This window comes from Vulpes lagopus, chromosome 12, assembly GCF_018345385.1.
Source record: "Vulpes lagopus strain Blue_001 chromosome 12, ASM1834538v1, whole genome shotgun sequence".
NCBI classification, from domain to species: domain Eukaryota; kingdom Metazoa; phylum Chordata; class Mammalia; order Carnivora; family Canidae; genus Vulpes; species Vulpes lagopus.
Window position 1 is genome coordinate 27866933 of NC_054835.1, and position 26863 is coordinate 27893795.

Here is a 26863-nt window from a genome sequence, read left to right on the forward strand (position 1 = left end):
AAGATTATCATGTAAGAATTAGACTTGTTTTAGATTCATTTTGTGTTTTATAAGAGAAATAAGATTATGGTTTCCAATATAGAGAATCTATATAAAAGTCTTATCTATTTATTTTCATTACTAGTGTATGCCCATCTGTAAATATTAATAAGTCAGAAGTTGTTGAATCAAAATGTTGCAAAGTTCTAAAATTTATTGTAGAAAATTGTACATGTTTGTAAACAAAACAAACTAATGTACTAGAAACTATAAATTGTGGAAATAAAAAATGCACTCTATTTTCACTCACTAAAACTAGAAAAGTACCTTATTTTTGCATATGTAGGTAGAATGATTTAGGTTTTGGGAGATAGCCAGGTTTTATCCCAGCTAAACCACAATCAGAATAAGAATTTAAAAAGTAATTGTTACTGTTTAAAGTGAGACAGTGATGCAGAGACAAGGTTTTTTGGTTTTTTTTGTAACTGTTATTTTTAAGATGGGACACTTCAAATATGTGTTAAAATGAAGGAGCCAGTGGTAAAAGAGGTAAGGTTAAGGTACTGACAAGACAAACTATTTAAGGACATAAGAGTGGAGTGTAGCACTCAAATGAAGCAGTTAACTTTTGATAGGGTGAGGTTAAGGAAATGGTGGGATTTGCAGGTTGGGCAGTTTAAATTTGGGGATATTTACACTTAATGACCAATGTATTTTTTGGTGCAGATAAGTGGTTTTACGAAGTCCTTGATATCAGAGGTTAGGTAAGACTAGAGAAGTGATAATTTGAAATGTTACCCTGTAAAGAGCTTTACTGGCAGTTGACATGAAGTATATGAAGCATTTCCAGAGGCATTGAAGGTCTAGCTGAAAATGGTGGCAATAAGTTATTAGTGGAACCAGATAATGTGTGGTTTTTCTATAAAGGGCTCAGCTGCCTCTGCACAGAAGCAGAGAATTCTGATGATGCATTCTTCTTTGGTGCTTGGTCAATTGGCTGAATCAGATGATCAACTGAGTAAAAACATTTGAAATAGAAGTCTTATTTCTTTGTCTTGATCTAGCATGAACTTTCTGATGGAGATCTGGATCTGGATCTTGTTGGGGAAGATGAAGTGAATCACCTTGATGGCAGCAGTTCCTCTGCCAGTTCCACAGCAACAAGTAACACAGAAGAAAATGATATTGATGAAGAGACTATGTGAGTCTCTCACATTAACTACCAATAAAGCATCTAAGTGGTAACTCTTAGAAGCATGTTAACTAATTTAGGCCTAAAAGTGGGAATATACAACATTTTTACATACTATAGAGTATCTTAGATAAAGAAGGAGCTTGAAGGAAAGATAATCAGTTTCCTCCCTCTCATCTCTGGGTTCCAAAATGAGATTTAATTTTTCATTTTATTTTTGATTTTGTAACTTTTTCATATTTAAGAAAAGTCACAAAAATATTAAATGACAGTTCCCTTGTTCCCTTTTCCCAAATTAATTTCCCAAATGTTAATATTTTGCTGCGTTCCTCTTTTCTGTTTTTTTTTCTTTTTGGTGTGATTTTCAAGATTAGGTGAATATATTTTTCATTATGCTTCCTAAAAACAACTGGGTTTCTTATGTAACTGCAGTAATCCAAAATCAGGATTAACATTGATGTAATACTATAATCTGTGACCATTTAAACATCTGCCATTGATGTCCTTTGTCTAGTCTAGGATCCAATCTGTTATCGTATGTTGCTTTAAGTTTCTTTAGTCTTTAATCTGGGCCACTTAATCTTTAATTTTTTGTTTATGACTTTTACATTTCTTTTTTTTTTTTTTTATTTATGATAGTCACACACAGAGAGAGAGAGAGAGAGAGAGAGAGAGAGAGAGAGGCAGAGACACAGGCAGAGGGAGAAGCAGGCTCCATGCACCGGGAGCCTGACGTGGGACTCGATCCCGGGTCTCCAGGATCACGCCCTGGGCCAAAGGCAGGCACCAAACCGCTGTGGCCACCCAGGGATCCCTACATTTCTTTTTTGAACATTTTTATTTATTTTTTCATGAGTGACAGAGAGAGAGAGAGAGTGGCAGAGACACAGGCAGAGGGAGAAGCAGGTTTCCTGCAAGGAGCCCAATATGGGACTTGGTCCCAGATCCCAGGATCACGCCCTGAGCTGAAGGCAGACACTCAACCACTCAGCCACCCAGGTGTCCCATATGACTTTGACATTTCTGAGAAAGAGCAGTTAATGTAGCAAGTCCCTCAATTTGGGAGTCCTCTGTATGTTTCCTCAAAATGAAACTGAATTATGCACTTTAGGCAGGAGTAGTAGAGAAGTGATGTTAGAGCCTTTTTAGAGTATCATAGAGGAAATGGTGGGAAGACACATGTCTTTTATCTGTCCCATTATAATTGATTAAGCTGATATCTACCAGGTTTTTTCCACTCTAAAATTACTAATTTTTGCCTTTGTAATTAACAAATATCCTGTGGGAACTTATTTTGAGACTGTAAATATCTCCCTCCCATCACCTATTTCACCCATCCCCCAGTTCCCCCCACCTGAACCCTTTCTGGTAACCATCAGTTCTCTATAGTTAAGAGTCTGTTTCTTGGGTTGTCTTTTTCACTTTTTCCCTTTGCTCATTTGTTTTGTTTCTTAAATTCAATATATGAGTGAAATCATATATTTGTCTTCCTGACAGACTTAGCATTGTTCTCTCTACCTCCAACTATGTTGTTCAGAATTACAAAATTTCATTCTTTTTTTAATGACATAATAATATCCATTGTGTATGTAATATATACATACACACACACCACATCATCTTTATCTGTTCATCAATCAGTGGGCACTTGGGCTGCTTCCATATCTTGGCTATTATAAATAATGCTGCTATAAACATAGGGATGCATGTATCCTTTCGAATTTTTGTATTCTTTGGGTAAATACCCAGTAGTGCAGTTGCTGCTGGATCATAGGGTAGTTCTACTAATAACTTTTTGAAGAACCTCCATACTGTTTTCCACAGTGGCTGCACCAGTTTGCATTCCTACCAACAATGTATGAGGATTCCCCTTTCCTTACATCCTCACCAGTATCTGCTGTTTCTTGGGTTTTGATTTTAGCCATTCTGACAGGTGTGAAGTGATGTGATGTCTCATTGTGGTTTTGATTTCCATTTCCCTGATGAGTGATGTTGAGTATCTTTCCATGTGTCTCTTGGCCATGTGTATGTCTTCTTGAAGAAATATGTGTTCATGTCTTCTCGTTTTTTTAATGGGATTATTTATCTTTTGGGTGTTAATTTTGATGAGTTCTTTATGGATTCTGGGTACTAGCCCTTTATCAGATATATCATTTGCAAATATCTTCTCCCATTCCATCAGTTATCTTTTAGTTGTTTGCTTTGCTGTTTTTTTTTTTTTTTTAAAGATTTATTTATTTATTTATGAGAGAGAGAGAGAGAGAGAGGCAGAGACACAGGAGGAGGGAGAAGCAGGCTCCATGCTGGGAGCCCGACGTGGGACTCGATCCCGGGACTCCAGGATCGCGCCCTGGGCCAAAGGCAGGCGCCAAACCACTGAGCCACCCAGGGATCCCCTGCTTTGCTGTTTCTTCCAGAAGCTTTTTATTTTGGAATAGTCCCAATAGTTTATCTTTGCTTTTGTTTGCCTTGCCTCAGGAGATATATCTAGAAAAAAGTTGCTCTGGCTGATGTCAAAGAAGTTACTGTGTTCTCTTCTAGGATTCTTATGGTTTCAGGTCTCACATTTAGGGCTTTAATCCATTTTGAATTTATTTTTTGTGTATGGTATAAGAAAGTGGTCCAATTTCATTCTTTTGAATGTTGCTATCCAGTTTTCCTAACAGCACCATTTGTTGAATAGACTTTTTCCTGTTGGGATATTCTTTCCTGCTTTGTTGAAGATTAATTGACCATATAATTATGGGTTTATTTCTGGATTTTCTATTCTATTACATTGATCTGTGTGTCTTTTTTTTTTTTTTTAAATTTTATTTATTTATGATAGGCACACAGTGAGAGAGAGAGAGAGAGGCAGAGACACAGGCAGAGGGAGAAGCAGGCTCCATGCACCGGGAGCCTGATGTGGGACTCGATCCCGGGTCTCCAGGATCGCGCCCTGGGCCAAAGGCAGGCGCTAAACCGCTGCGCCACCCAGGGATCCCCTGTGTGTCTATTTTTTATACAAGTACCATACTCTTTATTACTATAGCTTTGTAATATAACTTGAACTTTGAATATAACTTGAGGGATTTTTTTTTTACCATGTTGTACTTGTCCAGTGTTTTTTTTCTGTCTGTTGAAATGATTGTGTTTTTATCCTTTTTCTTATTGATATGATGTATCATGCTGATTGACTTGGGAATATTGAAACACCCTAACAGCCCAGTGGGGGGAAAATCCCACGTGATTGTGGTAAATGATTTTTTAATGTATTGTTGGTTTCAGTTTGCTAGTATTTTGTTGAGGATTTTTACATCTATGTTCATTATAAATACTAGCCTGTGGTTCTCTCTCTCTCTCTCTCTTTAAGATTTATTTCTTTTATTTTAGAGAGAGTGCAGTGGGGGGAGAGGGACAGAGGGAGAGAATTTTTAAGCAGACTTCCTGAGTGCAGAGCCCAACAAGGAGCTCCATCCTAGGACCCCTGAGATCATGGTTGGAGTTGAAACCATTACAGTTACATGCTTAACTGAATGAGCCACCCAGACAGCCCATGTGGTTCTCTTTTTTTTGTGGTGTCTTCATCTGGTTTTGATATCAGGGTAATCATAGCTTCCTAATGAATTTGGAAGTTTTCTTCCTTTCTGTTTTTGGAATAGTTTGAGAAGAATAGATGTATTAACTCTTTCTTAAGTGTTTGGTATTAAAAAAAAAGTGGTATAATTCAGTTGTGAAGCCATTTGGTCCTGGACTTTTGTTTGTTGGGAGTTTTGTGGTTTTGGTTTTATAAAAAGACTTTTTTATTTCTTCATGAGAGACAGAGAGGCAGACACACAGGCAGAGGGAGAAGCAGGCTCCATGCAGGAAGCCCAGTGTAGGACTCGATCCCAGGAATTTGAGATCATACCCTGAGCCAAAGGCAGACGCTTAACTGTTGAGCCATCCAGGCATCCTGGTTAGGAGTTTTTTTATTATGGATTCAGTTTCTTTGCCTGGTATTCAGTCTGTTCAAATTTTCTGTTTCTTCTTGTTTCAATTTTGGAAGGTTATATGTTTCTAGGAATTTATCCGTTTCTTCTTGGTTGCTCAATTTGTTGACATGTGATTTTTTTTATAATACTCTCCAAAAATTGTATTTATGTCACCTTTATTGTTATTTCTCTTCTCTCATTTGTGATTTTATTTTATGTATGTATTTATTTTAAGTTGGTTCTACACCCATGCTGGGACTTGAACTCACAACCCTTGCATGGGCTCAATAGTCGCATTCACTACTGACTCAGCCAGCCAGGTGGCCTTTGTGATTTTATTTGGGATATTTTCTCTTATTTTCTTGATAAATCTGACTATAGGTTTATCAGTTTTACTGATTTTTTTTTCAGAGAATCCACTCCTCATTTCATTGCTCTGTTCTATTATTTTTTAGTTTCTACATAATTTATTTCTGCTGTTAATTTTTATTATTTCCCTTCCTTCTGCTGGTTTGTTTTGTTTGTTGTTCTTTTTCTGACCCCTTTAGGTGTAAGGTTAGGTTGTTCATTTAAGATTTTCCTTGCTTTTGAGGTAGATCTGAAGTGCTATAAGCTTCCTTCTTAGAACTGCTTTTGCTGTGTCCCAGAGGTTTTGAACTATTGTGTTTTCATTTTCATTTGTTTCTATAATTTCTTGTCTTATTTCCTGGTTGATCCATTCATTGTTTAGTAGCATGTTATTTAACCTCCATGTATTTGTGCTCTTTCCAGATTTTTTGGGGGGTTGACTTCAAGTTTCATAGTGTTCTGGTCAGAAAAGATGCTTGCTGTGACAGATCTTTTGGAATTTGTTGAGGCTTGTTTTGTAGTCTAGTATGTGATCTATTCTGGAGAATGTGCACTTAAAAGGAATGTGTATTCTGTTTTAGGATGGAATGTTCTGAATATATCTGTTAAATTCCTCTCATCCAGTGTGTCATTCAGGGCCATTGTTTCCCTGTTGATATTCTGTTTGGATGATTTTTCCATTGATGTAAGTGGGATGTTAAAGTCCTCTACTGTTCTGGTATTATTATCGATTAGTTCCTTTATTTCTGTTTATTAACTGTTTCATATGTTTAGATGCTCTTATGTTGGGTGCACAAATATTCATTAATAGTTCTTTGCTTGTTGGCTTGTCCCTTTTATTACTATAACTGTTCTTCTTTGTCTTTTTGACAGTCTTTTTTTTTTTTTCTTTTGTTTTAAGAAAGAGCGAGACAGATAGGGTGAGGGAGCAGAGAGAGAGAATCTTAAGCAAGCTGTACACCCATCATGGAGCCAGATATAGGATTCAATGAGTCAACCTGGAGCTCTGTCTCTTGATTCTGTTTCCTATGATCCGAGAGATCATGACCTGAGCTGAAATGAAGATTCTGATGCTTAACGAACTGAGCCATTCAGGCACCTCCTTACTGGGTGCTTTTTATATCTTGTCTAAGTTCTTTTTTTTTTTTTTTTTTTTTTTAATTTTTTATTTATTTATGATAGTCACAGAGAGAGAGAGAGAGAGAGAGAGAGGCAGAGACACAGGCAGAGGGAGAAGCAGGCTCCATGCACCGGGAGCCCGATGTGGGATTCGATCCCGGGTCTCCAGGATCGCGCCCTGGGCCAAAGGCAGGTGCCAAACCGCTGCACCACCCAGGGATCCCTCTTGTCTAAGTTCACTGGCTAGAGAGTCCAATAGAATGTTGAATAGAACTAGTGAGAGTGGACATTCTTATCTTGTTCCTGATCTTAGAGGGAAACTACACCATTAGGTATGCTGTTAGATGTGAGTTTTGTATAGATGCTCTTCATCTGGTTGAGAAAGTTCCCTTCTATTCCTTGTTTGTTGAATGCTTTTATGGTGATGATTTGTTAGACTTTGTCAAATTCTCTTTGTGTTATCTATTCAGATGATTATAATTTTTCTTTATTCTGTTAGCATGATATATTAACTGATTTTTGGATTTTAATCCAACTTTGCATTCCTGAAGTAAATCCCATTCTGCAATGATGTGTAATTCTTTTTATCTTTTTTCTGGATTTTGTTTGAAAGTATTTTTTTTATGCTGTATATTTCTCTGTGGCTGTTTTTCAGCCTGCTTCCTCCCCCAGGGAAATATCTCAGAGCTCTAAACCTAGAGTGAGGACAAAGGTGTGCTGATTTCTCCTGTTTTAGTAGAGAACCAGTAGAGGTGGACGAGTTAGGGATATACCCTGAGGTCTTTTTAGCTTGTCTTCTCATACCTAGAACCTCTGTTTATGAATGAATTGGGACATAATGATTCAGGCCCCACTATTCTCATTATGCTGCACTCAAGGTGGGGCCTTGGATCTGATTGGAAGAAAAGTATCCCCATACTTGACCACATTTATCCACTTTAGTCTCAGCAACTGTTAGCGAGGGGGAGGATGAGAAATGCTTGTGTTTTACCCCTCCTGGGAATGTAGCCTTCTGTTGGAAGGCCTGTGTTCTTGGCTGCACTAGTCTGGAGTAGAATTTCTGTATCCAGAAATTGGATACAGAATTGAGAGGGGAAGGAGCAAATGGTCCTTTTGTTTAAGTACCTCAAACTCAACTTTTTTTTTTTTTTTTTTACCAGATTTTAACACATTTTCTTGATGAGTTTTTTTCATTTTCTATGTGCTCTTAGAACCATTTCCAGAGTCTGTAGATGATTGTTGTAAAAATAACTTTTACCAGTGTCAGTGGAGCAGGTCTGCAGAGCTCATTAAGCTGGGAATTGATCTTGTGACTTCTTTATATACCCCAAACTAGCACTCATTAGAGCTCTTCCATAATATTACTTTGTCATTACAATAAGGTAATAGTGGGTGTCTGACTGGCTCAGTTGGTAGAGCATGGGGCTCTTGATCTTGGGGTTGTGAGTTCAAGCTCCACAATGGGCGTAGAGCTTACTTTAAATAAATAAGTAAATAAAAACTTTTAAATTAAAAATTAAAGAAGGTAATAGTGTTTTTTGATAGGAGAGACTTTGTGAAGACTTTGGTAGGAAGCAACACCCTCTTTCTGAAATAACATTTTAAGATAATAGTAGGTTTTTTTTTTAAGGTTTTATTTATGCATTTGCAATAAAGTGAGCGCAAGCAGGGGTGGTCAGAGAGAGAGGAAGAAGACTCCCTGCTGGGCAGCGATCCTAACTTGCTCCATCCTGGGACCCTTAGATCATGACTTGAGTCCAAGGCAGACACTTAACTGACTGAGCTTCCCAGGTGCCCCAAGAAAATAGTATTTAATCGTATATAATAATTTTATCATCTTTTCTTTTTGAACCTTAAAATGTCATTTTAAGCCCAATTTCTTACTACTTAGATTTGTATTAATAGTTTGAAGCTTTAGTTCTTTGAAGCTATAGTTTCTTCTGCTAACAATGATTCTCAGATTTTCTATTTTAAAAATTAAATGTTGCCAATGTGTCTTGGTATTTTTAAAAGGTAGTCTGAAAAAAAAAAAAAAAGGTAGTCTGAACATTAACACTACCAATACGTATGATAATGACAAAAGCCTCTTTCCTCATTTTTGTATTGAGAATTATATCCTAGTTTACAGGAGAAAGAAAGCTATGCACTATTGTTATGACATTCATTCAGGTGTGACAAATAATGTTAATTGTCCCTACTCTGTAGGAATGATGAATTTTGTATATTCTTAGGTCTGGAGAAAATGATGTGGAATACAACAACATGGAATTAGAAGAGGGAGAACTTATGGAAGATGCAGCCGCTGCAGGACCATCAGGTACAGAGGCCAAGCAAGATGCACAAGCTGTTCTGTCTTCTCTTTTTTTCTTCTCTGATTGTCTCTATTTTAATATATGGCAGCCACTGGTCTACATGGCTAGTGGTATTGGAAGTGCTATATTATAAATATATATATGTTAGAGTATATTTGAAATCTGTAATAACAGCAAACATTTGGTAAGTGTTCTTATGTACCAGGCATTGTGCAAGAGCACTTCATGTATACCTTATCTCATTAACTTAAAACATTCTGTGAGATAGATTTTAATATTTTCTGCTTTTTATAGCTATACAAACTGGTTTATAGAGAAATTTAAGCAGTTTGCTGTCATTCACAATTTAGTAAATCAAAAAGAGGTATTAGTGTTTTGGGTTTGTCTGAATCCAAAGCTCATGGTTTTCTCTACAATGATATACTATCCCTTTTATGATGTACAACTCCTGTTTGTATATCTAATTTGACTATAGAATAATATGAATAGATTCATGGAATATGGCTTACAAAGGACCTTTTTTTTTTTTTTTTAAGATTTATTTATTTATTTGACAGAGAGTGTGTGCACACACTCACATGGGGGGAGGGGTAGTTAGAGGGAGAGAATCCCAAGCGGACTCTCCACCAAGCACCGAGACTGACATAGGGCTCGATACCATGATCCTGAGATCATGATCCTAAGCCCAAACCATGTTTCAGACACTTAACTAAATCACCCAGGCACCTCACAAAGGACCTTTTGAGAGCTCATCTTATGCATGGAAAAACTTGGGGTTTAATTGCCTAGATCATATAAATAGTTGTTGGAAGAACCAGACTAGAACTTCACATCATCTTTTTCTTGGACTCCATTTTTTGCTAGACCACACTGCTCCTCTTGGGATGAAGTGACTCAAATACTGCTTGTTTTTTTTTTGTGTGTTCTTAGACCTGTTTAATTAAGCGTGCAAATCTTGAGTAGAAGAATATAAGATAGCTTTGTACTGCTTCTGCTTTATTGATGTTGCCCTTGGTACAAACACTGCGTATTTATAACATGTTTGGATCACTGAAGGCCTCAGCATTTCAACTTCCACCCATGCTTTTTATTCTTCCTACTTCTCACTTTATTCTAGGTGATCTCACTTATACCTGTATTTCAGTTCTGTCTGTATACTGATTACTCTTCAAGTTCTATCTCTAGCCTTTATTTTTCACATGACTTCCAGACCCATGTACCAGTCTGGTTTTGATGTTACCAGACTCAGCATCTTGCAAACAGAAATCATTATCTTTTTATCTGTCTGCCTGCCTGTCAGTAATAGCTCATCATCTTAGTGATTGATCATGTTAATTATTCTTCATATTTTCCTCTAGCTCAAACTCTGCCTTTAATACATTACCCAGATCTGTTGATCCTGCCTCCTTAACAGTGCATGAATTCATTTATTACTTTCCATTCCTTTACTGTTCCTACTCTAGGCCACTTTCTTTCAAAATAAGCCTCCCCTCTGGGTTCCTTGTATTGTTCCTTTCCATTCTGTTTTCCCATAGCATGAGTTCAGAATGAGTTGTTTTTTCCCTTCAAATTTATATCTGATCATGTCACTTCTCTACTTTAAAACCCTTTATTGGATTCCATTAACTTACAGGATAAAGCCAAGCTTGCTAATGGTACAGAAGGCCTTTCATATGATGGCTCCTACTCACTTCTTTAGCCTTACCTCTCTCATACTTTCCTGTATCACTTTTCAGCCCAAAGGAACTTCTCTAATCTTCTCAAATGTGCTTCCCAACATGTTCCTTCTATCTTCTCATACCAGGCATAGTCAACTCCTATTCCTTTTTCATTTTAGCTTGCATTTATTCCTGGAAGCCCTCCTCAGCTGTGTGTCCTTGCTCTCTTTTTCTGCTCTCTCAAATTAACCTATTAGAATAAATATTAAACAATATTATAATTGCTTATTTAGCTACCTATTTTCCCCTTTATCTCTGAGCTTCATGAAGCTCTGGGCCAAGAAATAATGTACATCTTAATTTTGTATCCTGGCATTTAACAAAATATGGTAACGGATCATTTAATATTTTTCAGATAAATATTGAGTGAATACACTTTGTTTTACTAAGTGTTGAGTGTAATTTTCAAAGTTTGAAATGTATAGAAAAATTCCAAAGCTCTCTTGGTATAAAATGAAGATGGGTGGACTGAGTCAAGGTTACTAAATATTTTTCAACCTTGCAGGGTGGTTTTTCTTAGTTAAATCTATCATTTCCTCTCAAACTATATTATAGGGAAATTTGAAACATTTTTACACGTACTGGGTAATGGGTAAATAAAAGGTTATATTTTAATTTATTCATTCATCCACCAGACATTTATTGGATACTTACCTGGAACTGTCCTGTTTTACTATCTGGACCTACAGTCTTGAGTAAAAAGACATCTCTGTTACACTTATGTTCTGCAATTCTGAAATTATTAATTCAATAAATAGTTTTAAAGACCTGTTATAATCCAGATGCTAAGTTGTGGGTGCTGAGGATATAATAGTGAAATATACCCAGTTTATTTTGTGCTTTTGGGAATTTTAAATATTTGGTAGACATTTCTTGAATGCCTTCCCTATATCAAGATTTCTGGAAAATACAATGAAAAAGGCTTAAGTAATTTATAATCTACAGGTGAATAAATACACGAACACATTGCTAAAAGGTGTAAGACAGTACACATACAAAAGAATTGCAAATTTCTTTAGATACTGCCTCCTCAGGAGGTGGAACATAACTCCCTACCCTTAAATGTGGGCTGTGCTTAGTGACTTGCTTTCATGATAATAGTCCAGAAAGGGAAAAAGTAACTTTATACCAGAGAAATCTGGCAAACTTTATTTTAGCCATTGTTGTCATATTTAACATCATCCATGTTGTCATGTTGATAGCATGTACCCTTGTTATGATGTGTTGAGGATGGTACTTTACACCTGTGATGTCCTCCCCAAAACCCATAGACACAGTCTAACCATGAGAAAAACACCACGTGAACCCTAGTTGAAGGACATTTTACAAAATATGTCACTAATACTTTTTAAAACTGTCAGTATCATTACAAGCAAGAGAATTCTGAGGAACTGCCCCAGACCAGACGAACCTAAAGAGAAATGATCATCTAGATATAATTTGATGTTCTGGATGCCACCCTGGAACATAAAAAATACATTAGGGAAAGATGAATGAAATCTGAATAAAGTACAGAATTTATTAGTTAATATATCAGTATTAGTTCATTAGTTATGATAAATGTACCATAGTGATAAAAGCTGTTGACTGTGCAGAAAGTGCATCGTGGAATTTACAGGCATGCTCTGGATTATCTTTGCACCTTTTCTAGAAACCTAAAACTACTATAAAATGAAAAGTTTTAATATATAAAAAAGATGATAAAAGCTAAATTAAGGGTGAAGTTGGGCTGAGTGTGGAATGAATTATTACATGTAAATTAGAGAGGGTCCATTTCAAGCCTGTTGTGGTTTATTTTTTTTTATTTTTTATTTTTTAATTTTTATTTATTTATGATAGTCACACAGAGAGAGAGAGAGAGAGAGAGAGAGAGAGAGGCAGAGACACAGGCAGAGGGAGAAGCAGGCTCCATGCACCGGGAGCCCGACGTGGTATTCGATCCCGGGTCTCCAGGATCGCGCCCTGGCCCAGAGGCAGGCGCCAAACCGCTGCGCCACCCAGGGATCCCTCTGTTGTGGTTTATATTTCACAACCACACTATCATCTAAAGAATTATGTCAATGAAGATGTTTAGTTGTCCATTATGTAGAAAATTTCTCTTATACAGAAGCTAGGTATGAAGTAAAATAATACATATATTTTTAAGATTTTATTTATTCATGAGAGAGAGACAGAGACATAGGCGGAGGGAAAAGCAGGTTCCCTGCAGGGAGCCTGATGTGGGACTCAATCCCAGGACCCCAGGATCATGACCTAGCCGAAGCGAAGGCAGATGCTCAACCACTGACCACCCAGGTGTCCCTGCAGTGAAGTAATATTTATTTAATTTCAATATATAGGTTATATTAAATAAGGCTATATAGCTTGAAGTAATTATTTAATGACTCAGGTGCCTCTTTAAGAATTGCTTTTAGTTTATTGAGTTATTTTCATTTAGTTACAAGAGAACACTTAAAATCATGTGTTGAAATAGTATCATTCTGAAAAAAATATCATTCTAAAAATATCATTCTTAATCTAGAACATTAGCTAGTATTCAAACAAGACTAACTGATTACCTTTAAGTATAATTAAATTTGTGCAAATATATAGGATGCATTTTTCTACATTTCTGTTTCTTTTGCAGGTAGTAACCATGGGTATGTGGGTGTCAGTAGCAGAATGTCAAAGATATTAAATAGTAGAATTTGTAGGACTTAGGAGTCTGACTGGATGGGATGGATTTGGTGGGTATGTGGGGATGATTCCTTAAGGCTTCTGGGTTAGGCTGGGCTCTTACAGAAGATAGTCCAGGAACAGAACATAATTTATTCAATTTGATCTGTGTTGTTTTCAAGAAACTTGAAGGACTAATTAGAAGATCTCAGGTATGTAGTCTGGTCTAGAAAGATACATTGATTTTATTTTTTCCAAACAACATGTCTTATTAATCAGAATAAATAAAAAATTCACAAAAGACTTTCTGTAGTATATAAAGAACTTGTGTAAATCAACAGGAAAAAGATTAGACTACCTCCTAGGAAAAAAAGGACAAAAGACTGGAATAAACATTTCATTGAGGAGGCTGTCCACATGGCCAGTGCACATTTTAAAAAGTACTTAGCCTCTTTCATCAGAGAAATACAAATTGATGATGTGTCCCACTGTGGACCTCTCAAGTTTATTTATCTTAAATAGAATTTGTTGCACTAACCTTCTTGGATGTGTTAGATTAATATTTTTCTCATCATATGGTGGTAATTTTCAGTCATTTTTCTTTCATTCATGTTCTTTCTCTTTGCTCTTCTGTGACTCCCATTATATATATGTTGGTACATTTGATGAGATCCCACAGATCTCGGAGACTCTTCATTTTTCTTTATTTTTTTCAGTAAGTGCCAAATAAAAGCCCAATAAGATACCATTGCACACACACTGTAGCAGCTAATATATAAAAATATTTTTTTAGGGATCCCTGGGTGGCGCAGCGGTTTAGCGCCTGCCTTTGGCCCAAGGCGCGATCCTGGAGACCCAGGATCGAATCCCACGTCGGGCTCCTGGTGCATGGAGCCTGCTTCTCCCTCTGCCTGTGTCTCTGCCTCTCTCTCTCTCTCTCTCTCTCTCTCTCTGTGACTATCATAAATAAATAAAAATTTTTTAAAAAAAGGAAAAAAATATTTTTTAAACTGACAATACTAAATGTTGAAAACATGTAGAGAGATGAAAACTCTCATATCTTGCCAGTAGGAATGAAAATTGATACCACAACTTTGGAAAACTGTTGGGCAATATGTGTTTAAGATGAACATGAAGTTCAAAACACATACCTTTGTGTGAGCCAAGGCTAGTGAGTAGATTTTTTATAAGAATATTTAGGGCAGCATCATTCTTTTTTAGGTATTGTCATTGTGTCTCTATGTGTATGTTTTTTAACTTAAGAAAAATAAATAAAAAAAAAAAAAAAAAAAAAAAAGAAAAATAAATATAGGTACGCCTGGGTAGCTCAGCGGTTGAGTGTCTGCCTTTGGCTCCAGGTATGATTCTGGGGTCTGGGATCAGGTCCTGCATTGGGCTTCTTGTGGGGAGCCTTCTTCTCCCTCTGCCTGTGTCTCTGCCTCTGTCTCTCATGAATAAATAAATAAAATCTTTAAAAAAGAAAAAGAAATGCAGTTTATAACCAAGTAAAGGATGTGAGAAAGCTGGTTTAGAACTAGACTGTGTAGGACCTTGAATGTCATGCTCCTGCATACAGGCACTATGATAAAATGAGGAACTTCAGTAGATCAGTGTGACATTTTAGCAAGGGCATAGCTCAAGAGGTGGGGGACCTGTCATTGATACATTTACTTTTTTATGAGTTTTATATTTTTTTCATGTGACCTTCAAGAGCAGTTTATCTACTGAGAAATTCAGTAGCTTTATTCTTAGCAGCCAAAGACTGGAAGCAACCCAGATTCTTTACATACAGAATAAAGAAGGAGATTGGGATATATTAATATATGGGATGCCACCCAGCAATAATGAAAATGAATAACTGCTACATACAGCAGTATAGATGAATCTCATGAATATAATGTTGAACAAACAAGCAGGACATACTGTCATTTCATTTACATGAAGTTCAAAACCAGGCAAAATTTTTCTATGGTATTTAATTCAGGATGGTTACCTTTGGAGAGGAAAGTTAGTGAGCAATTTTAGGAGACATGGGATTTGGGGGTCACTGGTACTTTGTGAACATTTATTAGGCTGTATATTTTGTATTGAGACAGACCTACACAACATCCAGAATGATGGCAGTATCAGCTCTGAGAAAGGGAAACTGAAATAGATGCTCAAGTCTTTGATGCCTGTGGATAGTGAGTAGAAAGGATGGGAAGATGGGACGGAGGGAATAGCCAAAGGGCATAAACCACGAAAGAAAGGAGTTTTTGATCATTGATGAAGGCCTTGGAAGAGTATTGAGAAACAGGAATGTGCTAGTGTTAAATGGGTCCATGTAATGTGGAAAAATGAGCAACTTTTATTTTTAAAGAAGAACCAGATACCAGGGCAGTAGCTACAATACACAGGGCCACTGAATAACTTATTATCCAGTCGGAACCACCTGGGCAGCTTTTTAGAAAAAAATTCTCAATTCCACTCCAGCATATTTCTCAGCTAGCAATCTGTAATTTTAAAAACTCCTCCCAAATGCAGCTTGATTTGGAAACTTCCTAGTAAAGGAAAAGGGTTAAGATACAGTTTCAAGGTGGAGAGGGGATAGTGTTTTTTTTTTTTTTTTAAGAGTTCAGCTTTTTCTTGAGCACATTACAAAGGTAATCAAAAAAGACCAAAGCCCATGTCATCATCAGATTCATCTGATTCTTCTTTCTTTGCTTCCACTTTCTTTTTTCACCTTCTGTCCACAATTATATTTTATTCCTGTTGTGAATAGGTGTGTGTGTGTGTGTGTGTGTGTGTGTGTGTGTGCGCGCGCGCGCGCGCGCGCACTCACTTGTTCCAGTTCTTTGCTTCCACTTTCTTTTCCTCAGCCAGGGCAGCAGTAATAGAGGGGCCACGACCTCCTGGTGTCCTAGTATCCACCAGCCTCTGCATTTCAAAAGAGGCTCCTGATGTTGACATAGGCCAGGGCAAACAACCCTGGCCAGAAGGGTTCAACGTTTATACCAGATCCTTTAATGAGGACATTGATCTTACCCTCCATGGATGTCACTTCGTCATTGTTGCAGAATGAGGGCCAAGGTGCTGGTGAGCTCCTGGGTTGGAGGCTGGGTGCAGGTGAATGCTGAGTGGCACTGTCAGACGTGGTGCTAGTCCCCAGATGAAGTGAGAGCCTCACTCCAGTGTGGCCTTCCTTGGATGCACTGAGCACCTTTGTAGAAGTTGAGGGAAAGAGGAGTTTTCTGCTATTTTTAAATAGGACTTTCAGGGGGTACCAAGTCTGGGAAGAAAAATTTGCAGTGGGATGATATCCTCACAAGAGGAAGTTGGAAAAGGTGAGGTTGTGAATATAGATGAAACACATAAAAATAAATAACTGGCTTGAAGCTTCTGAATGATTGGAATTTTTCTCCTGAGTTACTTCGTTCCAGATCTCTTGGAGAAATACTCATGAACAGTTAGGACCTGATTATTTTGTGTTATTTTTATATTACTTATTTTAAGACGTTACATGTAATATATTAAAATTTTGAGTTTCTTTAGAATACATTTAAATAGTTTTCTTGAAGGAGGTCAGTTTAACCACCATTTCCATACCTAATATTTGCTAGTTATTGTATTAGGCACTAGAGAAAAATCAAGTGGCTTCTTTAGCTTAAGGAGCTTAGTGCAAAAAAAAAAAAAAAAAAAGGAGCTTAGTGCAATATAGGTGATGTAGATAGGACATTGCTCACAGGTGTCAATACTGTGCATCAGTCTGAAAACTTGAGAAGATTACTGTTTTGGTGTCTAGTTCCTTGGAATCTGTGATACTGTGGAGATATATCTTTTAAGACCACTAGGTTGTAGGACATGCTCTCTTTCCTTCACCCTCATCCCCCTGATTATACATATTGTATATGCTACCACCTTTCTATTTCTAGGGCTGAGGATGGGATTGAAGGTTCTTCCTAAATTCTGGATAGTAATGAGTCCAGTGCTTAGTCACTGTGCTTATGTTCACCTCTCTGGCAATCTGGTTTCTCTCTGGTTTCTCCTTTCTGCATCTCATCATGTTGTTACACCAACTCCTGAAAGGTCCCTAGACAAGTATTCAAACAACACTAATTGATTTACTTTTCCCTTAAGTATAACTAAATTTGTGCAAATTCATTGCATGCATTTTTCTACATCTCTGTTTCTTTTGCAGGTAGTAATCATGGCTATGTGGGTGCCAGTAGCAGAATGTCAAGAAGAGCACATTTATGTTCTGCTGCTACCAATAGTTTATTAGACATTGATCCATTAATTTTAATACATTTGTTGGACCTTAAGGACCGAAGTAGTATGGAGAATTTGTGGGGCTTACAGCGTCGCCCACCTGCTTCACTTTTGCAGCCCACAGGTAAAGTATTAACAATAATTTCCCCTTTTTCTGTGATTCTTGAAAAAAACTCTTGATTTTAATCCAAGTGTCTCGTTTAGGTCTTGGAACACAGTATCTTTCTATAGAAAAATGATTTTTCATTATATATCATAAAAATTATATATCAATAAGATTAATTTTTTGGTTGCTATTGTTAAATGATGTTTGGCACAATAATGTCATAATGCCTGTTAGAATGTTTGTATATGATTTGGCATTGAGATTGTATCTGATTGACAGTTTGATTTATATAAAGTACTGTTGCCCTCTTTGTGAAGTTTTGCAGGACTCATGAATACCCTGACTTCTAAGTGGAACTGTGTCTAAACTGAATATAAACAAATATGATTTCATGCTTTGATGTTCAGTAGCCTAAAAATGTATACCAATTAGCATCAGTGTTGTATTTGCAAAGGTTATTAAAGAGAAATTACATCTGTGTCACTGTAATGTGATGCACACACACACACGATGTTTAGTCAAACCTGGACTTTTTTGAAACTCTTAGGCATAGTCATTTTGAACAGCTAAAAATTTTATCTTTAAATGCCACATTTTAAAAACCATTTTTTTTAGCTTTCTAAAATATACTCCATATTTTCCTACCTTCTTAAACAATAGTGTTACACAAATCAGATATCAGTGATTTAATACAGTGATCTTGATGCTGCTTTAAAGCAGCAAAACTCAGTTTTCAAAGTCTGAGACAGAGCTTCAGTGTAGAAAACAGAGCTGCTCTAGTTGGGGTTGGGGGTAATCTTAGAGCCTGAACTATTTAGGCCTCTTTCTAACGTATACTTCCTGGAAGTCTGAGTCTTTAATTTGAAAGACTGTCTTCAATCATGTTATAAAATACTTGCCTTTTGTCTGTGATCCAAGTACATTTTATATTGTGCTTTTGTAAAAATTTATCACACTGTATGTAATTTTATATTATTTTTCTGTGGTATTTTTATTATAAAAATTTGGAAAGTAAAGAAAATTACAAAGAAAATAAAAATCAGGGCAGCCCAGGTGGCTCAGCAGTTTAGCGCTTCAGCCCAGGGCCTGATCCTGGAGACCCGGGATCGAGTCCCATGTCGGGCTCCCTGCATGGAACCTGCTTCTCCCTCTCCTTGTGTCTCTGCCTGCCTCTCTCTCTCTCTTTCTCAATGTGTCTCTCATGAATAAATAAATAATTAAAATCTTTCAAAAAAAAAAAAAAAAAGTCAACGCTTAACCAACTGAGCTACTGAAGCGCCCCGAAGGAAATTTTTGCATTAGGTTTAAAACACCTCTATCAAAAAAAAAAAAAAAAAACCACCTCTATCCTTTAATCCTATAACTTCACTTCTAGGACTGTATCCCAAAGAGAAAACAGAGTTGTTTGAAAATATCCAACAATACGCTTAAGTTTAAAAAATTCTAGTTTAGCCATGTATATTTTATAGACAGGCAAAATCATGTTTTTGAAAAATATTCAATGTCATTAGAAAAATGAATGCAGGGATCCCTGGGTGGCGCAGCGGTTCGGTGCCTGCCTTTGGCCCAGGGCGCGATCCTGGAGACCCGGGATCGAATCCCACATCGGGCTCCCGGTGCATGGAGCCTGCTTCTTCCTCTGCCTATGTCTCTGCCTCTCTCTCTCTCTCTGTGACTATCATAAATAAATAATAAAAAAAAATTAAAAAAAAAAAAGAAAAATGAATGCAAATTGTTAACAGAAAGATCTCAGTTATCTAAAAATGAGTTTTCTGTGTAAAATTAATATTAAAGAAGTGACCTGAGTTTCAAATCCAAGTGTTCAGAATGCTGAACACAAGGAAGAGGGTAGTAGAGAGGAAGAGCAAGACTTTATAAACATCTTGAGTTTGACATGCCAGTGGGATATCAAAGAAGAGATGCTTAATAGACAGCTAAAAATTAAAAACTGGAATATAGGCAATTATTTGCCTAGGGAGTGAGGCAAAAGAGAGTTTTAAGAAAATTTTAACAAGAAAAGGGCTAGGGATATGATTTTGGTGCACATCTTTTTATTGTGTGTGTGGAAGATGAACAAGATCAAAGAGCCTTTGGAAGGGAGAGAAACCAAGGAAATGGAGTCATGAAAACCAGCTGAAGATAACCAGAGGATATTAGAAGCTAATGTTGCAGAAAGATCCAGCCTTTTTATTAAAATATTTGCTTGGATTTCAATGTTTATTTTGGTTCTTTGCTTATTCTTCTCGATCTGTATTGAGAAAGAAATTCTCTTTTTTCTTTCATACTGCATGCTCTTTTTCTTATCTTACTGCATTAGCTAAGACTTCCAGTACAGTGTTGAGAAGGATTGGTGAAAGGGGACATATTTGCCTTTTCTGATCTTGGTGGGAAAGTTTCAGGCTTTTCACCATTAAGTATGATGTTACCTGTAGGTTTTTCAAAGCTATTCTCGATCAAGTTGAGGATGTTTTCCTCTATTCCTAGTTTACTAAGAGCTGTTTGTTTTGTTTTTTAATTCATGAATAGATATTGGATTTTATCAAATGCTTTTTCTGCATCTATTGATACCATGTGAGGATTATATTTATTGATTTTCAAATGTCAAGCCAGCCTTGCATACCTGGGATAAATCCTACTTAGTTGTGGTTTATAATTCTTTTTATACACTGTTATATTCAATTTGCTAATATTTTGTGGGAGGTTCTTGTATTTTTGTTCAGGAGAGATAGTGGTCTGTAGTTTTCTTGTGTAGTCTTTGGTTTTGATATGAGAGTAGTATCTCATAGATTGAGTTTGAAGTATTCCTTCTACTTCTGTTCTTGGTGATATAGACCTCTTCATATTGTCTATTTCTTCGATTTTTGGCAGATTGACTTATTTTTTTTAATTTTTTAAAATTTATATTCAGTTAATTAACATGATATATTTTTGGCTTCAGAGGCAGAGGTCAGTGATTCATCAGTCTTTCATAATACCCAAGTGCTCATTATGTCACATGCCCTCCTTAATGTTCATTACCCAATTACCTCATCACTCCTTGCCCTCCAGCAACCCTCAGTTTGTTTCCTATGATTAAGAGTCTCTTATGGTCTGTCTCCCCCTCTTATTTCATCTTGTTTTATTTTTTTCCCTCCTTTCCACTCTGCTCCTCTGTTTTGTTTCTTAAATTCCACATATGGGTGAAATCATACGATAATTGTCTTTCTCTGATTGGCTTAGTTCGCTTAGCATAGTACCCTTTGGTTCCATCTACGTCATTGCAAATAGCAAGATTTCCAATGTGTGTATACACACACACACACCCCAACATCTTCTCTATCCATTCATCTGTCAGTGGACATCTGGGCTCTTTCCATAGTTTGATTATTGTGGGAATTGCTGCTATAAACATTGGGATGCAGATGTCCCTTTGGAGCACTACTGTTGTATCTTTGGGGTAAATCCCTGGTAGTTCAGTTGCTGAGTCATAGGATAGCTCTGTTTTCAACTTTTTGAGGAACCTCCATACTGTTTTCCAGAGTGGCTGTACCAGCTTGCATTCCCACTAAATATACAAAGGTTCCCCCTTTCTCTGCATCCCCGCCAACATTTGTTGTTTCCTAACTTGTTAATTTTAACCATTCTGATGGTGTGAGGTGGTGTAAGGGTCCAATATTAAATCATTGTGGTTTTGATATATATTTCTCTGATGCTGAGTGATGTTGAGTATTTTTTCATGTGTCGGCCATTTGTATGTCATCTTTGGAGAAATGTCTGTTCATGTCATCTGCCCATTTCTTGACTGGATTTTTTTTCTTTGGGTGTTGAGTTTGATAAGTATAGATTTTGGATACTAGTCCTTTATCTTCTCCCATTCTGTATGTTGTCTTTTGCTTTTGTTGACTGTTTCCTTTGCTGTGTGTGCTAAAGCATTCTATCTTGAAGGAGTCCCAGTAGTTCATTTTTGCCTTTGTTACTATTGCCTTTGGAGATGTGTGTAGCAAGAAGTTGCTGCAGTCGGGGTCACAGGTTGCTGCCCCGGGTTCTCTAGGATTTTGATGGATTCCTGTCTGACAGTTAGGTCTTTCATCCATTTTGAGTCTATTTTTTATATGGAGTGAAGAAATTGTCCCGTTTCATTCTTCTCTACGTGGTTGTCCAATTTTCCCATTGGTTGAAGAGACTGTCTTTTTTTCCATTGGATATTCTTCCCTGTTTTGTCAAAAATTAGTTCACCATTGAGTTGAGGGTCCATTTCTGGGTTTTCTGTTCTTTTCCAGGTAGATTATCTTTCAAGGTATTGGTCCATTACATCTAGGTTGTCAAAAATTTGTTGGCCTAGAGTTGTTCATAGTTCCCTTTATTTTCTTATTCTTTCTTTTAGTACGTATTGAGTGAACCTATTATATATCAGACTCACTGCAAGTTCATGTTCTTAACCACTATACTATAAAAGCATTTTAAGAGGCATTGGGGTATGAATGATAGATAATATAATTGAATCAAGTTTTATGGTACATGTAATGGTAAATAGAAAGTTAGGTGGGGTTATTTTGTGAAAAGTGTTGCATGCTAGCCTAAGTAATATGATGCATAGTGGGCATTGGGGGACCATTGTTGCAGTTTAGGAGTAGTTTGATTCAGGATGCTTTTAGAATGCTGCCAGTGCCCAGAAAACTATCAGAAATGGAAGTTAAATAAGGGTAGTACTATTGTAGAAATTTATTTCAGTGGTTCTTACTATGAGAGGGCAAATTCATACATTTCTGGCTATTTTCTCAATCATTATATGCTCTAAAAATATATGGATTTGAGGTAAGGTCTTCAGAATCATCTGACATTATAAGATTTATTTATTTATTCATGATAGACATAGAGAGAGAGAGAGGCAGAGACACAGGCAGAGGGAGAAGCAGGCTCCATGCCGGGAGCCCGACGCGGGACTCGATCCTGAGACTCCAGGATCGCGCCCTGGGCCAAAGGCTGGCGCCAAACTGCCGAGCCACCCAGGAATCCCCTCATCTGACATTATAAAAGTTCTACTTAACCTCTAAGGTATACACTAATCTGCTTTATATATAATTAAGATTTTACTTGTAGCATGGCAATAGTAATATGTGGAATCTCGTGAAGTTGGAGTTATAGGGTTTGGCAACCAGGTAGAATATGGTATGGAGGACTCTGAAGAAGTTTAGGTGACCAGGATGGTAGTAGCATTGATAGATATTGAAGTCTGGAGGAGAAGCTTTAGAGAATTGTCAATCTTGAAGGCTATAACTGAATGATAGGAAGGAATTATTACAGATGAAACTCACTTCTTTTTTTTCTTTTGAGAGAGAGAGAGAGAGAGCAAGAGAGTGAGTGTTAGGGGCAGAGGGAGAAGCAGTCTCCCTGCTGAGCAGGGAGCCTGATGCAGAGCTCAATCCCAGGACCCTGGGATCATGACCTGAGCCAAAGGCAGATGCTCAACCAACTGAGCCACCCAGGCAATTCTAATTAACTTCATAACCTGTCACATTCAGGAAGGTTTTGTATTTTCAGTTTCTTTAAATTGTCAAGTTCCTGTGGTAGAAGATCCCATTACGCTTTCCTGTCTTGGCAGTTATCGTATGGTACTGAAATTATTTTTCATTTTTCCAGTTGGATTGTGAGCTTTGTGAGGACAAAGACTGAGGTTTCATCTTGTTCACTGTCGTATTCCCTGGCCAGCACAGTGCCTAACATTTGAAACAGGCTTGGTTGTCTGATTATCAAATGAAGGAGGTTTGTCTAAATTTTTTTTTTTTTTTTTGTATTTTCCCATTTGGGATTTTTACTTTTTAAAATCCTTGTCAGTTTCTAGTAATAAACTGAACCATGTGACTTAATACAGATTTAAGTCCATGTAGATGTGGGGTGCAAGATTTAATCAGTAAAGACTTTATTTAGCGAAACACTTTGAATATTTTATGCCATAGGTTAGCCTGGAATACAAAGATCACTAAGATGTAATCGGCACCCTTAAGTTGTTCACAGTCTGTATGTTTGTCTTTCTTACTATAAGGTGACAAGTGCTGCAATGGAAGTATATTCCAAGTACTATAGAAAATTAGGTAAGAATTGATATGAAAGAAGAGAAGGCAGTTGGTGGTTTAAGTGCCTAAAGGAGTAGACATTTCAGATGTCCTCTGATGAGTGTGGGTTAACAGAGAAATCAAAGGGAATAAGACATGTGTAAAGTATAGAAGTGGGATATAGCATTGCCTGTGGATTACAGAGTTGCAAGTAATATCAAAACATTGGGATATGTTTGGGGTAGAGGCAGAAGATAAAGCCACTAAAAATTAGATAATAGGCCTCAGATGCGAGGCTGGTGCTCTCATGAATGATTGTAAGCAGGAAAGTAATATCTGATTAGTGTTTTAGAAAACAATTTCTGACATCTTGGTGGAAAGAGTTTGGATGGGGACTATACCACAGAATGCTTTTTTTTTTTTTTTTAAATTCATGAGAGACAGGGAGAGGCAGGGAGCCCAATGTAGGACTTGATCCTGGGACTCCAGGATCACACCCTGGCCAAAGGGAGGCACTCAGCTGCTGAGGCACCCAGGTGTCCCAGAATGCTTTTCATAAACATTGAGTCTTCTCAATGTTTATGAGCCTCATGACAGCCCTGTTAGGTATATATTATTATCTTCATTTTCCAAATAAATAATGGACTCAGAAGTTGGTAGGCTTCTATAAAGTTACAGCAACAAAATGGTAGATCTGAGACCAAATCCTGGGTTTCTAAAATCTCTCCTTCATTTATAAAAAATTCTCTCTAGGGGTGTCTGGGTGCATGGCTGTTTAAGCATCCAACTCTTAATTTTGGCTCAGGTCATGATCTCAGGGTTGTGGGATCAGGCCCCATGTTGGGCTCCGTGCTGAGTGTGGAGCCTGCTTAAGATTCTCCCTCTGCCTCTCCCCTACCACAGAATAAATAAAATGAAATGAAGATAAAAATAGAATTTAGTTATCTCAGAGAATTAATATGAGAGAATTAAATGAGATAATCTGAGATTCAATAAGTTCTGGATGTTTCTTAAATAAACAAAGGCAGTAAAATCTTCCTATCAAGATAGAAGAATCTTGCCCAGAAGCCTTTTGGCTGAAAATGAGTCATGAATCCACTTTAAACACTGTCAGACCCGGTGACGCAGCGGTTTAGCGCCGCCTGCAGCCCAGGGCGTGATCCTGGAGACCCTGGATCAAGTCCCACATCAGGCTCCCTGCATGGTGCCTTCTGCTCCCTCTGCCTGTGTCTCTGCCTCTCTTTTTCTGTGTGTCTGTATGAATAAATAAAGTCTTAAAAAAAAAAAAATTAAACACTGTCAGAGGAATGAACTTACTAAACCATTCCTGAACCCATATGCCCTGGGGCCAAAGGAGGGAGCTCACCTACTTGAGCACATTACCGCCTGATACCCAAACACAGTCTGAGTCCTTTTGAAAAGGCAGAAGTTGGGAGATGGCTGTAGACGAGGTCTACTTTTTCCTCTACTTCCTCTTCTGTAGTAGAAGGTTGCTGCAATGTGTAGGCAGGTTCAGGTGTCATTCCTGCTAATGAGGACTTGTTCTTTGTCTAATTAATGCCTATTGGTTCCCTGTTTTTTTGTTTTTTTGGGAGATAGTGCTTGGTTTCTTTTTGCTTTGAGTCCATCATAATGTTCTTTGATTTTCAAAATCTGCCTCTCCTTTTAATGTTTGCAGGATGGGTGGGTGAGTTGAAAAATCTTTCTCTGGGAAGAGACTACAGAGACTCAGTGACAAGGAACTATTCCTTCATGCATGATGTTCCATGGCACTTAATAGTCACTACATTTCACAACTTTTTAAAGTTAGTTGGAATGTATGTATTTGTATATACTATGTATAGCAGATTTGACTGTTTGGCTTCTAGGGTTTTTTTTTTTTTCTTCATTTTTTCAATTATGAAGATAATAAAAGCTCAGTGTAGGAATTTGAGAAAAATGAAGAAGTATAAAGAAGAAAGCACAGGCAGTAGGGCAGCTTTTTTAGACTTTTATAATTAAATAACTCAGATTTGAGTGGTTATAATGTGACCCAGATTCTAACTTTGAAGATCTGAATAGTTAGGATACTTAAATCTTTATTTTCATTAATGGAATTTAATGTATGGCTTTATTATTAATACCTTAGGTTTTTTTTTTTTTAAAAGATTTATTTATTTATTCAGAGAGAGAGAGGCAGAGACACAGGCAGAGGGAGAAGCAGGCTCCGTGCAGGGAGCCCGACGTGGGACCCCATCCCAGGTCTCCAGGATCACACTCTGGGCTGCAGGCGGCGTTAAACTGCTGCGCCACCGGGGCTGCCCAATACCTGAGTTTTTTTTACACATCATTTGTATATATTGACAGTATAGAATGATTTCATGAATGTTAAAGCCTGTATTTTTTTTTAAATTTTTTTTAAAGCCTGTATTAACATGACTTGTAACTTTGTCTCTAAAGCATCATATTCTCGAAAAGATAAAGACCAAAGGAAACAGCAGGCAATGTGGAGAGTTCCCTCTGATTTAAAGATGCTGAAAAGACTGAAAACTCAAATGGCTGAAGTTCGATGTATGAAAACTGATGTAAAGAATACACTTTCAGAAATCAAAAGCAATGCTGCTTCTGGAGACATGCAAGCAGGCCTTTTTTCTGCTGACCAGGCAGCTCTAGCTGCATGTGGAACCGAAAACTCTAGCAGATTACAGGATTTGGGAATGGAGCTCTTGGCAAAGTCATCAGTTGCTGGTTGTTACTTACGAAACTGTAAGTGGTAAAGATCCTATTATTAGTGTCATTTTCCCTGTGTCATTTGGGAAGCTAGAGAATGGGTTATTTTTGGAATAATATTATTTGTCTTTCATACAACAAATTAAGACTACAAATATATACAGCCTTTTCTCCCACTCAAAACTGACTGAATCACAGAGGGGAGACTGCTAGGAGATAAGTCAGAGAGGAGGCAGAGTCTCTATCAGGTATGGACTTATAAGACCTAGATAAGGAGTTTGAGTTTTATTCTGATTTTAGGATGAAGTCTCTAGAGAATGAAAATGAGGGTAGGGGGCATTTATGATTTGATTTACCATTTACAAAGATTACTTGTTATATGGAGAAGGGTCTGAAAGGGGTTGAGGAGGAGTTGTAAAACAGCCTATAACAATAGCGTGTGTGAAATATGGTGCCCTATTCTAGAGTTACTACAGTGAGTAGGTATACTTG

At 37.3% G+C, this 26863-nt stretch overlaps 1 protein-coding gene across 10 annotated transcripts in view; it reads left to right on the plus strand.

Annotated features, from left to right (window-relative positions):
- TRIM37 (tripartite motif containing 37) overlaps positions 1 to 26863 on the plus strand; it is a 254753-nt gene that overhangs the window by 68715 nt on the left and 159175 nt on the right. For all 10 annotated transcript variants that reach the window (XM_041724289.1, XM_041724288.1, XM_041724287.1 and 7 more), the window contains 4 exons: positions 1044 to 1180; positions 8823 to 8908; positions 17454 to 17648; positions 26102 to 26407. In XM_041724289.1, coding sequence (XP_041580223.1) covers positions 1044 to 1180; positions 8823 to 8908; positions 17454 to 17648; positions 26102 to 26407 — 724 coding nt within the window. The remainder of the gene's footprint in view (positions 1 to 1043; positions 1181 to 8822; positions 8909 to 17453; positions 17649 to 26101; positions 26408 to 26863) is intronic.